We start from the raw sequence: 17,140 nt of genomic DNA, 5'->3' as shown, positions 1-17,140 counted from the left end.
CAATAAAAAAATATTTTTATCAATTTTATTTTTATTAACACTTATGATGACCGAGATTGTTTGATGTGCCGTGGATTATTTAGATCTTCTAAAGGCAAACATTTAAACTATTTAGTCAGTGCAAACGGAAAACCCAGATTAATCTTACGTTTTACTGTAAAATTCCCATTGCACCATACTTCTAGCCAAGTGATTTATATCATGATCATTCACATACAATCATATAATATCATTTTAAATGTGGATAAATTACTCTCTGACTGATCGATCTCCTTAAATAGAATTGACCATATTCTAACGAGCGTTACATGGCCTATCGTGACAGCTCAATAATCTTTATACTTTATGCAATATTTAATAAATAAAGATAAAATTTTCGAGTTTATATAGGAAGTGAAATAATTTAAATTCATTATAAATTCCACATTTATGAAAGTATGAAATTCAATAAATGTAGTGGGAGGCTCCTTTGCACAGAAAGCCGGCTAGATTATGGGTACACAACGGCGCCTATTTCTGCCGTGAAGTAGTAATGTGTAAAAATTACTGTGTTTCGGTCTGAAGGGCGCCGTAGCTAATGAAATTACTGGGCAAATGAGACTTAACATGACTTATATCTGAAGGTGACGAGCGCAATTCTAGTGCCGCTCAGAATTTTTGAGTTTTTAAGAATCCTGAGCGGCACTGCATTGTAATGGGTAGGGCGCATCAATTAGCATCCACTGAACGATCGTTTCGTCCCTTATTTTCATAAAAAAATATCCTATATGAAATAATTTTGGATTGAACTTATGTGAAAGGGATACTAAGATGTGTAGGCGCCGGCTTCCATGATCGCTGAGCGCGCTAACCACGCGGAACTAATTCACTGACATCACCAAAAGAACCGCTGCTCGCATTCAACCACAAACCTTTAACTCTAAAATACACATTTCAGAACCCTTTCTGATGCTCGGTTAGAAACTCTTTCGAGCGATTCAGTTTCAGTTTTATTTGTAATTAGAAGTGATATTTTTTATCTCGCTTATTGAGATGTTTCGAAGCTTGGTTGATATTTTTATATTTAGCTTTGTTATTTTTTTAAAGTGATAACCCTCACTTCTGGGATAAATTGTGTGATTACACAAATTGAATTTGTAAACAAAATTTATGAACGATGCGGTATTCGACTGAGCCCACCGTTTGAGTGAAGTATCGTTCATAAATTATGTTTATAATATAATATAGCGATAACCCTCACACTTAAAAAATAAATTGTTTTGATTTCCAAGAGCGACATCTCAAGTCAATTTTCTAAAATGCAAATATTGGGGTTGAGCAGGTTATCAACTGTAAAGTAGATCCTGTAGAGTGTAGATGAGGCCACAACCTGAGAGTTGAACAAGACATACCAAGATTTATGACCGATACGTCACCTCCAACGGTTGGCTCAGTGGAAGAACGCTAAGACGAAACTCGAGAGGTCGTGGGTTCGGGTCCCGCACCGTTCATATTTTTTTTTTTACAAATTCAATTTATATATTCTGCTTTTTTCTATTAGTTATATATTAAAAAAATGAATATTGTTTGTACCTTAATCAGTCTTCTAAATCTTTTCAATCCCGTACAATATTACCAAGGTAGGTACATAAATTTCTTATAAATCTGTGAAATATTTAAAAATAATTGTCATCATTCATAGTTCTGTTTATGGAGCCGTAACATTATAATATATAATAATAATAATATTGAAAGAATCACACTTTTCACACAATTTATCTTGCCCCAAGTTAAGCATATATATAGCCTGTGTTATGGGTTACAAGACAACGATATATTTAATACAATAAATATACATAAATACATATAAACATACAGAAATACATATAAACATACATAAATACATTTTAACATCCATGACTCGGAAACAAACATCCATATTCATCATATAAATGCTTGCACCTACCGGCATTGGCACCCGGGACCTCTAGCTTAGTAGGTAGGATCGCTAACCACTCGGCTATACAGGTCGTCATAGTTGTATAGTTATATAGTTGTCTTATCAATCCTATCAAAAGGATAATAATCTGTTCAGTAGCTTTCTTAGTTGATGCAGTTTTACACAAGTAAACAGGATTGTCATTCTTACTTATTTGTGAGATAAATAACTATTTAAGAAGTGTGCTGATTCCGAGTATAATGCGTGTGGCCCGCACTCGATGCGCACAATTGCAGACGTTTTTTTTACCTCGCAACGTTATTTTGTTTTCGGAGTCATTTTAATTGCTGCTGTAAACACGTCAACATTAGATACTGTTTATTTGAGTGCATTTCATGATTATTAATTGTAAATCTTACTGTATGTTTTTATAAAACAAGAATTGTAGTGGTGTTGAAACATTACATTAAAAAATGGGGTCCGTTTCACAATCAGATTGAGGATGTGCTGTAGAAAAGGTTAGAAGTACAAATAAATAAGTAATAAGCTCAAATATTAAGGCAAGCTGACGATATAGATGAAGCAAGAATAGAATATTTTTGGTTCTACTTATATAAGTTGATAAAAACGTTTTGAAAACCGACGGGTTGGGTAAGCGAAACATAGCTTACAAAAGCCTTATGGAAGTCCCTGTATTAATAAAACTATCTGTTCAAATCCAACCCAACGATATAAACGTATAATTAACTATCTGACCCGGCAAATGTTGTTTTGCCATATAAATTATTTTTAAAGTTAGACCGTTTCTTGGACATTGCAACATTACTTTATTTTTCTAAAATATACGTAGCCCAAGTTACTCCTTATTACATCAGCTACCTGCCAATAAAAGACCCGTCGAAATCGGTCCAGCCATTTCAGAGATTTTCCGGAACAAACAGACAGACAGACAGATAGACAAAAATTGTAAAAAGAGATGTTATTTTAGAGTATAGATAATCATATACATGTAGTAAAAAACGGTTATTTCAATAGTACAAACAGACACTCCAATTTTATGTATATGTATAGATATTACTGATTATGTATTATCTATTAAACCATTTAAATTGTCATGCCTCTCTAATTGGTTTTAGGCCGTAACGATCACAAAATTTAGAAATAGACTTATGAACTTTTTTCCAAGCACGATGCCTATATATAATCGTTAATTCTTCGATCATAGATAAAATGTTTGCCACATTTCTGTTTACAGTAATGATTTAATTAAAAACGATATGAATGATGACAGAATCAAGTACAGTTGATTGATTTATGAAGCACGCCGCGTGTTCTGTGACCAACGCAATGGTTACGCATTCATTAAAGATATCTATCAATTGTATAACATATATCTTATTGATTATAATATGAATGTTAATGTTATTATATAACAAATTAATGTACAAATCAGTTAAATCAATTTTATATGGCGTTATGTCATTTTTATTAGATATATTTTCATGTAGCTTAGGATGATTGGTTATTTTAAAAAAATCCATAGGATTTGCTTTGAATTCGTAATCAAGAAATATTTCAGAGTTATTGTAACATTATTCACGAGAATAATAACTAATCCAGGTTTTTGTTGATTCTTATGGTGATTCGGTCAAGAAATCGATAATTATTATGTGTCACAATGAGTTATTGAGATGTATCTCTCTTTTATAATTCCTCTGCATTACTCTGGCCATTCGATAGTCTAGCTGGCAAGACCAAGCGGCAGAAGAGTTAACTTCAGTAAGGTTACGATAATAATTCGAAATACAATACTATATTTTGTTTCTAAATTCATAAAGTAAATTTTACTCTATCCGATTGAAACTCGAGCCGACTTTATCCGAACACCCGGCGTGACAGCTCAGTCACATCCAAAAACAATTTTTCACCTCAAAACATTACTTAAGTAAAGGGAATATTTTCGTTAATATATCTGGGTGGTGAATAAAGGAAATTAATTCGCCAGTTCACATATTAAGCTGGGTTCATGTTGGACGGCGAAACATTAAATTCAAAACGTGTTATTGTACTATAAATTTTCGATTTTACTGTATTTTTATTAATCCAATAATAAAATTATCTCAAGTTTTAATTTCCTAGGACTGAGTACACTAGGATTAGACAGACAGACCAGACCTACCTACCTAAGTGTCGGAGTGCCTACTGCGGTCATCATATTTTATCAGGTGACCGTGTGCTCGATTGTCCTAATCTTCCCTTAAAACAGCGCGTAGGTACTCCTAAAAGACAATGTAGTCAACTAGCATCAAACACGTCCATTCTTGTAGCGTTATGTATTCACATAAAACATAGAAATGTAAGAGAAACGCCGTTTACCACTCTTTAGCACCACTTACACCGTGAATTGTTGGATAAAGGCATATCAATCAAGCTATAACAGCGATAGTCCCACGGTAACGTATCTATTTCAGCGTCACTTAGATTTCTATTGTCTTGTTACTGTTTGTTGTTTGACAATTAATTTCTAATGCTCTATTGTCTAGGTATATAGGTACAATCACTTTGTTTCTTAATTAACACCTACGTGACAAATAACTTTTTTTTATACAATTCCTGTAAACACTGTAGACTCGATAGAATCTAAAAAAGTCTAATCTTACATCAAAACATCTATTAATTTTTGTAATATTTCAAATATAAGGTAAAGTTTTAGTTTCTTTATCATAAAACGTGAATATTTAACACAAAGGTTAACAGATATACTGTGGTTGATATTAGTTAAGATACAGTTAAGATACAGTCAAGAAAACATTAAAAAAAATTGTCTGTTACCTATTTCTTCAAATTTCGCTTATACGTTTTAATTTAATTAATTTATGTATTCTACGTCTATTAAACATGATTCTTGTTGCTCTTTAGAGATGCTCTATATATAAGCTATAAATATGCACAGGTTGTAGGAGTTTTTTAGTTTAAAACTCTAATAAAACGCTCGCAAAATACTTTTATTTATTTACATTGTATGTGGGTGATGCAGCTTACTTACAACAAATAACTTTTGATTTGCATTAATTCAGGTTTACTTTTTTGACTTACTCGTGTAAGGCAATGACTGTTTGACGTTTGAGTATTTTTCTTGCATCACTTTATAATATATACTGCAATTGAAATGATTTGTAAAACGGTTAAAATGTTAATGTTGATTTAAAAGTGTGTCGATGTCTTTCTTACCATTTCTTCTCATGAACTTCAACCCTTTACGAAGTGGCGGTAAATTCAATAATGAAAACTAATTTATTTTGATATTCATATGTGTCATTTCCATGACTGATTTGATATAAGATAAATCAGTAGCCAAATTCCACTACTGGGCATTATTATGTCATTAAATTTCACCCTCATCACGTGGATGTTTGTCATTTGATATCCTCCCGTTTCGCAGCATTTATTTACATTATATAGTCAAATTGTGGAATCATCTACTGGCTGCAATACTTCCATACCTATACGATATGACCTCGGAACCTTAAAGCTTGCGCAAGTTAAGATACCTACACAAACATCAGTTTGTATTTAATAGAAATAAATAATAATAAGTAAGACATGCATCCTAGAAAACTGTTCGTGGAAACGTTCACTTAGATGTGAAGCATTCTTGAATAATCCCGCTATGAAAGCAGTAATCATGTGAATTCAGTTTTCTAACTGTCAGCAAAAATGCGTTAGTACCTGAAGTTTTCCACGTTGTTGTTATGGGAGTCTGCTATTTCCCTCACTGGTTTTATGTACCATTTGTGTTGCAGCCAGATGGCCACTGATAATAATGCAATCTAGAAACCTAACATAATTATACCCACGCACTCTCATCATATAACTCACAGCACGCACATTCGCAGGCAATTTCCTTTTATTACATGTTCATTGCGTGAATTCTTTGGTGCTTTTTTTAGACTTGTGTATAGAAATGTCTATGGCGTTAAAACAACGCATTGCGGCGTACTGGATCTAGCATTCCGTTTTTATGGTACAGATTTCTATCGCAAGTAATAATTTTCAAGTTGTTTGAGGACTTTTAACTTAATATAATAAGTAACATCTGATCAATTATCAAAATAGATTGATATGTACTTATTTTGACACAAGGCAATAATTTGAATTTCATCTTTCCGCCGACGAATCTACAAAAATTTGCATCTTTATAAAAGCTTAGATCAAGTATTCGAAGGTAAATGGTATGTTGGGCCAGCTTAAATTACTGTCATACAAAAACAGTCTCTACTAATAGAATATAAAATACCATAATTGCATACAAAGCTTTTAACTCGTGACTTTTCCAAATTGGCTTACCGTACTAGGAGGCGGAATGTTGCATGCAAAGTGCGTGTATCGTTAGTAAGCCGGAAAACGGATTCACTGCCATATGACCAAGATATTTCTCTAGGTAATTATGATTGTTTTCCTTTGCGGAATAGCCGTGTTGCTTTCCACGTGATAAACGAGCAAATAGTGAAATGTCTCGCTATTCGTGAGTATAGTGGGAACTGTTGCAGCTTTTTCGAATAAATTTAAATGATTTAGCCGCCTTTGTTTATATTTTCACATGGAAATTCTTTTTTGACATCTTTATTATTAAATTTTAATATTTTGTCTAACCTGCTTTTAGTTCGAGCGTTAAATATATTACTAGAAATAGTTTACTTACTTCTAACATAGCTATATTTATATATTATAGCAATAGCTACAACAAAAGAATGCTAAGTGTTTGGTAGGTAATATTTTTTTATTATAAGTAAATTCCATACCACAAACTATCCTGCAACACGAGCGAAATTACAGGCTGGCTGGGTTTATGTCAATCATTATTATGAATAACACAGCTAGAATTATGAATTAAACTTTCAAAAGTCAAGACCATAGATAGAATCTTAGAGCATAGATAATCGATGTCAATTTTTAGATTGTAACTAAGCCACATACATCGTTATTTAATCTTATATGTACCGAGGTTTATGTGCATTATTATTACATATACAAAGCTAGAATTAAGAATTAAGCTTTCAAAAGTCAAGCCCATAGCTAGAACCTTAGACCATAGATAATTAATGTCAATTTGTAGAGTGTCACTTAGCCTTGTATATTGTTATTTAATCTTATATGTACCGAGGTTTATGTGCATCATTTTATGTATAACACAGCTAGACTTAAGAATTAAACTCTCACAAGTTAAGACTATAAATAGAAGTTTAGACATACATAATTAATGTTAATTTGTAGATTGTAACTAAGCCATATACATCGTTATTTAATCTTATACTTACTGAGACTTATGTGCATCATTATTATTTATAACACAGCTAGAATTAAGAATTAAACTCTCAAAAGTCAAGACCATAGATATAACCTTAGATCATAGATAATCAATGTCAATTTGTATATGGTAACTTAGCCGTATACATCTCATCTTTATCGAGGTTTATGTGCATCATTATTATCTAAAACACAGCTAGAGTTAAGAATATTTGCTCTGAAAAGCCCAGAAGCTAGACCACATCTACTATGTGCTTGTATGTAAATTGTAACTATGCCACATTCAATGTAATCTTATATATAAGTGTATATGCATCATTAATGTGTATACAAAGCACATCGTCTCCCACTCAGATAGATAATTAGCCTGTTATAATGGCCTGTTATTAAGCAATTTCTGCACTAACTCGCCGGATGTCTTAACTATATAACCTGACAGCTCAAAGAATGTAACCACTGCTTCTAATTTTGAATTACTTACATAACTCTACTTAAATTAAACGCATTTTGTCGTGGTACTATAATATTGCTTGTAGAAGTCATTGTATTAGCGCGTGCGTAGGAAAAGGTATTTAAATTGCAATCAGCTATGGCTAAATAATAGGCCGACATACCTGAAATTCCGAGGTGCGATGGTCTGCAGCTGGGAGCCCCCGCTAGTCCTCTAGGAACTCCTGGTGCTAAGGTGTGTGTTACTTCCTCTCGGATTCGGAAGAATTTGCTTATTATTTTAAGTGTATATTGCGATTTTGCGTGCGAACTGTGTTGCTCGGTGACAATATGGTTATATTATTATGTGCAAGAGACACATGTCATTAGATTCGCCACTCAGATGACAATGCGTATGTTGTCTATGCTCTCTATCTACAGGAAATCGTCTGCACTATAATTTGCCATAACCAAATTACAAGAAACGAGAATAGATAATTGCGGTGCAGTTTTAATAAGCAAACAACCACCATAATATCTATGTTTTATAATCTATATGAACTATTCAATGATTAAGTCTAATTGCTTCCAAAAATATTTTTATTATTTCGTCACATTTTCGATCGAGGTCTTAAAGTCCCTCTTCAAAGATGCTGGTATATGAGACGTCGCCATTCATGTCGATGCCATGTTGAAACATATAAAGTTAATATTCCCACGAAATGTTTTAATAATTTAAGTTATATTGTAATCTGAGTCGTTGAGGAAATGGCCTGAAAAACTATAGACCCCGTTCTAGTATCACTGTGCCCGTCATCCTATTTATTAAGGGCATACTATATTTAAAATGAAATGTCATTGACCTACCGGCAATTCCAATACCGGCTAAAAAAGATATCAAAAGCGCAAAACCAACCAAAAGCAAATAATTTAACATAACAATTTATTATAACATTTACAATAAGCTTAGATTATTGAATTATTTTCATTAGATTTCATACGAAAGTTGAGACTACCAAAAGAAAATTTAAATGAATTACATGACAGAGATATAAGTAAGCCAGTTTTACCAGCGGGAGGCTCCTTTGCACAGGATGCCGGCTAGTTTATGGGTACCAGAACGGCGCCTATTTCTGCCGTGAATTACTGTGTTTCGGTCTGAAGGGCGCGATCGCTAGTGAAATTACTGGGCAAATGAAACTTAACATTTTGTCTCAAGGTGACGAGCGCAATTGTAGTGCCGCTCAGAGTTTCTTGGTTTTTCAAGTATCCTGAGCGGCACTGCATTGTAATGGGCAGGGCGTATCAATTACTCGACCATATTCATAAAAAATCCAGTTTACTTTTTAATAGAATATCGTTTAAGTTGCCACTACGTTAAATAACAATATTGTAGTGATGCACTGTTTGTTTGTCATTCACAGATCCTCAAACCGTATCAGGAAATGTTTTTCGCATGCATACGACGTACAGAGACCACGTGATTCATATACATTTTCCTGGTTGGGTTCTACATTCAAACTTGATTTTAAGTGATTTGACGCTGTTTGGTTCTTATATTTGAAAACGAATAGCACAAACTTAAAAAGTCTCGTCATATTCTTATTCATACTACTGTAAATAGTACATGGTACCTTTTTTTATGACACTAAGGGAAGACACGAGCAGGACGTTCAGCTGATGGTAATTGATACGCCTTGCCCATTACAATGCAGTACCGCTCAAGATTCTTGAGAAACCCAAAAATTCTGAGCGGCACTACAATTGTGCTCGTCACCTTGAGACATACGAAGTTACGTCTCATTTGCCCGGTAATTTCACTAGTTACGGCGCTCTTCAGACCGAAACAAAACTATGCTTACACATTACTGATTCACGGCAGAAATTGGCGCCATTATGGTAGCCATAATCTAGCAGGCTTCCTGTGCAAAGGAGGCTTCCACTGGTATAGAAAAGGTTCTTATATTTTAAAACTAATCCAACAAATTTTAAAAAGTTTCTTCATATTCTTATTTATACTACTGTAAAAAGTACCTAATTTAAATTAAAATAAGCTGAATGGAACAAGCATTTAATATTAATTACTATTTCAACCACATTGTCATTGTCAAATCTGTGAGTTGTTTCTTATCCTTACCTTAAAGTCAAGTAGCAAATTTAACTATTCAAATGGTTTATTGAATTTGGCGTTTGTTTGCGGAAATCCATAATTATACAAATGATTTAAGTTTTCTTTAGTGTTAATTCCGCCAATATTTGTTTTTAAAAAACAATTCGACACGTGTTTCGCCTCAACACGAGACATCCTCAGGACATGTTGTCTCGCTAAATCTGGCACGAGACTGTCTCGTGTCTCTTTTTTAAAAACAAATATTGGCGGAATTAACACTAAAGAAAACTCAAATCATTTATATATTCAAATGGTAAAAGTACTGGTACACAATGGTGTTGTTAATTTAGTATAATTTAGTGCATTTTTCGTATAAATTGGTCAATATGTAGGAACGCGAAGGCTTTTCAATGACCTGATTAGATTGCACACACTAAATCTGCCGGCGAATGTAGAAATCTTAATGCGTTTTATATTGGTTCAATTGAAGATGCGACGGCGTGGTATGCGTCCCGCGAGATGTGTGGGCGATTCGAGGGAACGTATTAGGGCCATTTCAAATTAGCACGCACTGCACTGTCCCAGTTGAAATTTTTGCCAAAATAACTGTCTCTTAATCAAAATTAAGGATGCAATTATCCCGAACGTTCTTGCGACGGCGAAAAGACCACACCCGATATGACTCATGGCGTGCAAGTTTTGAATTTAAAACCATATTGTTGGAGATTAAATCAACGACTGTATTATCTTTTTGGCTACTGAGTAAATCAAGAATATTTAGAATATTTAGTGTTGTTATCTAGGAGATAATAAACACTCAATTATAAGTATGTAAGTATGTTGTTTAAAATAAAATTATTGATGCATTAGTTTTTATTATTGATTATCATAATAGTTATTTACAAAATCTGTCAAAGAACTTTGTTTATACTCGAGCAGGTCTTTTTGTGGACGTAATTTATAATTATGATTATTTATCATTCAGGCTATAATTAAGTACTATTTTTTTTATTGAAAATAAGGGACGAGACGAGCAGGACGTTCAGCTGTTGGTAATTGAACCACTCTGCCCGGTACAATGCAGTGCTGCTTAGGATTATTGAAAAACCGAAAAATTCTGAGCGGCACTACCACTGTGCTCGTCACCTTGAGACATAATTATCAAGTCTCATTTGCCCAGTAATTTCAATAGCTATGCGGCCCTTTCTGAAACAAAGAAATGCTTACACATTATTCCCATGATACCCATAATCTAGCCGGCAACCAGTGCAAAGGAGCCTCCCACTGATGTACTGGTACTAAAAAAGGTTTAAAATTGATTGCTTTCTGAGTAAAAAAAGTATGTGTATAAATTAAAATATATTATTCCTCGTGCTATTTTACGTTAGTAAAAAGAACAATATTTTAATAAAGGAAGTACTAAATACAACGAATGAAAATATTATTAAACCGCATAATTTACTAAAATAAAGTTCATTTAAATATCTATAAAATATTTTTATGTTTTACTAATTAAGCATATTGAAATTAATTTAAGTCTCGCCCATTGGCTGTGGTTATTACAAAAATCGTCTGATTGACCAACTATCAAATCTGGTTGACGGTGTGAACGCGTATCGTAATAATTCACTATCATAATATCTATCCCAAACGCTCGCAAAGAAGTAAAATAACCTGTTTTTTTTTTTAAAAATACATATTTTATATCACCCATTAATGGACAAGAATGAGGCCTGTAGGCCTTATTCTTGTCATGTACGTCATGTATGACGTTAAGTAATTACCAACGTAACAGTAATTATTATTGTTACTGTTAAATCGCTGATATTTTTATCGTCGCTGTCGACCTCTGGGAAGAGAAACTTCTCAGCTTTATTAAGTCTGTTATTTCAATGTCGGTTTACGTTTGTTGAAAGGGATTTTAATATCCACTAATCAAACCATTAATAATAAACCATAATTTAAACCATTATTAGGGTTGATCATGTTATCAAAGGTGTAGTAAATCCTGTAGATAGCGCGATGACTGGAGAGTTGAACAAACATATAAAGATATGTGGATCATAAAGAAAATGGTGCAAATTTGTGAACATTAAAAGTGAAGGAGTTTATTTATAAAATAACAAATTGTTTAAAAGCATAACTGCCAAGGCTCTGGTTCAAACACCCGTAAGAGGAAAGAATGGAGAGGCCATTGATTAAAAGACTTACCTCACCAAAAATGGCACACATTGAAATAAAATCCCTGAATCATGATATAAAACTTCCTTTAATTATGTTTAGAATTATGCATTAAACATTCAAAAAGCTTTAATTCAAACATATACTTAAATGGTTATATAGAAATCTTTGGTAAAAATAGAGCAAACGTGAGGGCTTCCAGACTATAACCCACTCTGTCGATAAGTGGTAGAGTTATAAATAAGATTGGGTCACGGATGAGTTGAAGGTGTCGGCAAGCGCAATGAAATCGTGCATAAGGGCCACATGCCGCTGCCAACTTCCACGGAAGGCGATGAATAACTCATTGTCTCTTCGTCCGTTCGGTGTGACGCACATTTCTTGGAAAACTTGCATCGAAATTCATTGATGTACTCCAAATATTCCTAACAAACTACACTAAAATTATATTAGGCGCTCTCAAGATTGGCCTTACTAAATGCACTACCACTAAGTTACTACCTTCAATTTCACTTTCTAAATCAAATGAATGGATATATAGATATCAATATAAATAAAAGTTTGGAAAAAACACGCTGTTCTATGTTCTGTTACCAATTACTGAACATTTTGAACATAGCTACGCCTTCTGACCGATTTTATTAATAAAATAAAGGGACGAACTAGTGTGATATTCAAAATGATTAAGCTATCACCTCCACCCATCATTTCTAGCAATACCAGGCAATTGAAAAGTAGTATAAATTTATCTGCCAAGAAGATATTTCCAATGTACAAGATGGGAGAAAATTACTTGACAATAGTCCTAAGCACGGTCTTATATAAAAAACAAATGGCTCCAAAATCACCAAACAAGTCATCCAGATCAGCGTTTTCTAGAAACCCAGTTTTGTGGTCAAAAGGACGTGACATCATTCACGAACAGATTCAAAGTATTCATAGTTCCCACCAGCTGCGGTGCATCAGTTGCAACAATTAGAATGCACGATACGTCATCCTCACGCATGTCGGCATTACCAACAGCTAAATATTCGCGCATGACTATTGTGATACCATTTTATGGTCCCGGCTGCTTTTATGCCGCTCATTTAGCATTCAAAATTGGTATTGTAAATGTTTTTTCATACCGCTTTAATGTCTTGTCGTAGTCATAAAGCAACAAAAGCACTGAGCCAGTTGTTATGATTGTTAGCCTTGCTTTTTCAATTAGGTTTTATCTGTAGATAAAAGGATTATCCAAAACACTTCATGTAGTCAATTATAAATTATAAAAAAAGATAAATTTTGCTATTTTATCTGATTATAAGCAAATTATCATGTTTAAATTAATTCTTTACTTATTAACTCAGGTATTTTGAGAGCACCTAAGGTGGGCAAAAAATATATATTAAGAATATAATTTAAAACACAGCTGGATTTTGACTTCTAATATTCTGTAAAAAGGTAATTTAACAATCAGTACATAGTACTTAGTATTTAGTATATGATGAAGAGACTAGAAATTGTCAGTTTAAAGTCTCACTCACAATCGAACACCTATAAATACCTAGCAAATAAGAAAACTTTTTAATTATGTAGCTAATTTATATAATCTTGTTACAGGTAAACCGGCCATTAACAATGAAAAAAGAAGGAATTCAAACACGAAATAGGAAACTCAGCAGTAAGAGTAAGAAGAAGAAAGGAGGAATGGGCATGGGTGGTGGAGGGGCTTGCGCACTCGCTCTCGGAGGAGTAATGGGAGATATGATGAAACCTTTGGGAGATGCTACCAAAGGATTTGGTGGCTCTGCTTTCCCTTCAGCTATGGATTTCGGTATGTAGTTAAAATAACACAATGCTTTCTATGCTTACATATTAACAAAATAATTTTATTGACAAAAAATTTGATTCACTGTACATATTTAATACGTGCATAACATTTATCTTTTAAATTCTAGAAGTTTTTACCCCAAACATACGTTAATTAAATAGCTCGATATTTGGTATGATGAAAATGTAAAAATGCATCTAAATACAGATGTGATAATTTAGATATAGTAATTTCTGCCTCTTAATGAATAACTTAATGTATTTTAACCAAAACAATTTCAAACAGCAAAAGTAATGCTTGTTGCTAAATTCGAAACGTTACTGTGTAAATTAGTGTTTACAGTTTTTGTTATCGAAGTCTAATTCATTGGTCTACCATTTATTCTTACCACTTTCGTTCCACGAGCTCGCAAAACAAGTAGTAATAGTGATACGTTAATCGTGTGTATTATTTTTCCATCGATTGCTCGGTTTCGGTCTTTTCGGAAATTATCACGTCAAAATATTACAGTGTCTTTATTTCAGTTTTAATGTGTTCAGTCTTTATTCATTTCGATGGTGAAACAAAAGATGTTGATACTATTCTTGAAAAATTGTTAACAGGTCAACACCAAGTAGGTTTGGTCCACCCTGCAGCGGCACATATGTCACATTGGTACGGCGCACCACACCAGGGCTTCGCTCCACCTCCGACTTCCCATAACCCCTACCATCACCATCACCTAGCGCAGCTCAATTCTATGGTGAGTAATATATAGACTGGATTGGATATTTTCAATCTAATCGGCTACTAAAATAGTAGTCACAAAATCACAAACATAATTTTCAGTTTTATTCTGGTGTATTAATTCATTTGGTGCTAACGACTGAATGATAAAGTGGTTTTTATTACCAGATAGACTTTAAGGCAGATGTATTATCATTTTTTTAATCCTTGTGTTCTTAGATATATCGAATATCCGATATATATTTTATAAACTTTTATCATCGCGTAACTTTAACATATTAATTATTATGACGGGTACTCACTCAATTTTATTAATTTGATGCCGATATTTCGATCCAATTGCATTAATCATCATTAAATTAATAAAATATATATTGTGAGTACCCGTCATAATAATTAATATAGTATACCAATAATTTACATTACCAAGTATTACAATTACATTTACCAGATCAATTAATTCCTAAGTTATAACCTTTTTTCACCATTTACCTTATTTTGTCCAAAAAAATACAATAAAGTTAACCCAGTGTAGAGTTTAACCCCCTTCATAATGGTCCGCTAACTTTAAACAGCCGCTAAGTAGCGTTTTTTCTCATTCTGACTTAGGCCAGAAGATAGATAACTTAGATAGAAGAAGACAGAGTGCGAATTAGGAATGCTTTAAGTTAGCAGACGATTATGGATAAGGGGGTAAATCATAAATTAATATCTAAAATATATTTTTTGTTCACAGACTGGCTGGAGGAGTGAATATACGTGATAAGGAACCGTAGAAAAGATAATTTATTAAATCTATTACTTGTTTCCTAACTAACGGAACAAGTAACGTAGTACTGTGATTTCATTTTCATACTGACGGAAGAATTTCGTCATCATTGACACCTTATGATAATGGTAAGACTGTAACAGAATTGAAATTTGTTACACATGTTATTGTACAAAAACGTACGTTGATACAAACATATCTTATAAGAAAATCCAGGTACAGAAATGAAACTAATGAAAGCAGAAATTTTAAAAAAGCATTGCGAATTCAATCAGTTATAGTGATACAAAAGTTTACTGGAATTGAGGACTGCATTTGAAACACCTCTTAAATGCAAGAATATTTGAACTATTTTAATTAATACACAAATAAAATTTTAAACAAAATTTTATGAACGATGCGGGGCTCTCTCAATCTGAGAGTTGAACAAAGTATACAAGATTTTATGAGATACGTCATTTGATCTGTTAGATCAACGCATCGTTCATAAAATTTTGTCTTCAAATTTTATTTGTGTACTGATCCTAGAAGTGAGGGTTATCACTTTAAAAACATAACAAATTATTTTAATTAAATTATAAAAAATGATATTTGGTTACTACACTGGCCCGGTTAATTCAGTCGTTAGAGAAATAATATAGCGATGTTTAGACTGTCTCTGCTAAATACGATTTTGAATTATACCTTATTTGAATTACGCAAGATATAAAATTTCTACCTTAACTAGTGAATACTCATCATGGTTTGTAAATGGGTGTTTGATTAATGAAGTTTTGATAAAGACTTTGCGTTTTCTATTTTGGGTATTTCTACACGAGAATGCTTATAATATACAGTGATTGTTTTCCTGCAAGTATTAATCTTGAGTGTTTTGTAACTAGAGAAATTGTACAGTATTATATACTATGATAAGGTCGATTATTGTCTGCATTCATAATTCGTATAAGTAGGCATTGTTTAAATCAATTTGTGTATTTTGTAAATATCTCTCTAAGTTATATTACGTTCCTGTAAAGATTGTTTTATTATCATATTTTTGTATTTAATTTTCGTTTCGCAAGTAATTGTGTTCAGAGATATTTCGTAAAAGTTTTGTAAATTTGATTTTAGTAGACTTAATCGAAATGCAATAGTAATTTATATGATTAGCTTATAGTTATATGTGTAAATACGGTTTTAAATGTTCAATTATTTTTGTAAATGGGTTCAAAATAGCGGTCACAGATTTGGTTCGTTTGTTTCTTGTAACAATCCTAAATATTGAAGAAATCAATTTGTATTTTTGTGGCCATAAAGATGCCTATGTCATTTATGAAAAAAGCTACAACTTACTAAAAAAATGGTAATAATTAATTCTATAGCGGTCTGAAAGCGCACAGTTAAGGCGGTTGTTAGATATTTTTCCAAAAAAGCTGCTAGTAAGTCAATATCTGTTATCACAAATGACATAGTGAATTTTAAAATATATTATGTAAATATGAATGTATATGAAAATGTAGAAATTAAAAATGACATGTAATTACATAACTAGCAATCACTCACAGACACGAGCAACCCATTATTGTATTCCCGTAACTAAAGTTTTAGTTTTTAAAACAGAACATTGTGAAGTTGTGTATTTTAAATAAAATTGCGAATAAATTATCAATCATTGATATTTCAACAAGCCTTTTATTTATGAGTCTTCAAAACAATTTCCGAAAAATGCCCGTTAAAAAGTTAGACTTATGACATATCGGTGACTAAGCATTATCTATTACTTGGCTTCTTATAAAGGTCAAACAAGTAGTTTACTATATCTTAATAATAAACATTTGCCTTCCAACAAAATTGACGGAAAAGGAGTGACATATTAACTTTACTTATGTATTTATTTAATATTTGAAA

At 32.7% G+C, this 17,140-nt stretch overlaps 1 protein-coding gene across 7 annotated transcripts in view; it reads left to right on the top strand.

Moving 5' to 3' along the window:
* LOC126968397 (GATA-binding factor C) overlaps nt 1–16,919 on the top strand; it is a 136,512-nt gene extending 119,593 nt beyond the window's left edge. For 6 of the 7 annotated variants that reach the window (XM_050813411.1, XM_050813410.1, XM_050813408.1 and 3 more), the window contains 3 exons: nt 13,548–13,761; nt 14,361–14,500; nt 15,221–16,919. In XM_050813411.1, coding sequence (XP_050669368.1) covers nt 13,548–13,761; nt 14,361–14,500; nt 15,221–15,247 — 381 coding nt within the window. In that variant the 3' untranslated portion in view covers nt 15,248–16,919. The remainder of the gene's footprint in view (nt 1–13,547; nt 13,762–14,360; nt 14,501–15,220) is intronic. The other variant, XM_050813409.1, reaches the window with a different exon arrangement.
* The last annotated feature ends 221 nt before the right edge of the window (nt 16,920–17,140 follow it).

This window comes from Leptidea sinapis, chromosome 15, assembly GCF_905404315.1.
Source record: "Leptidea sinapis chromosome 15, ilLepSina1.1, whole genome shotgun sequence".
Lineage (NCBI taxonomy): Eukaryota > Metazoa > Arthropoda > Insecta > Lepidoptera > Pieridae > Leptidea > Leptidea sinapis.
This window is presented reverse-complemented; position numbering and strand designations above follow the sequence as displayed.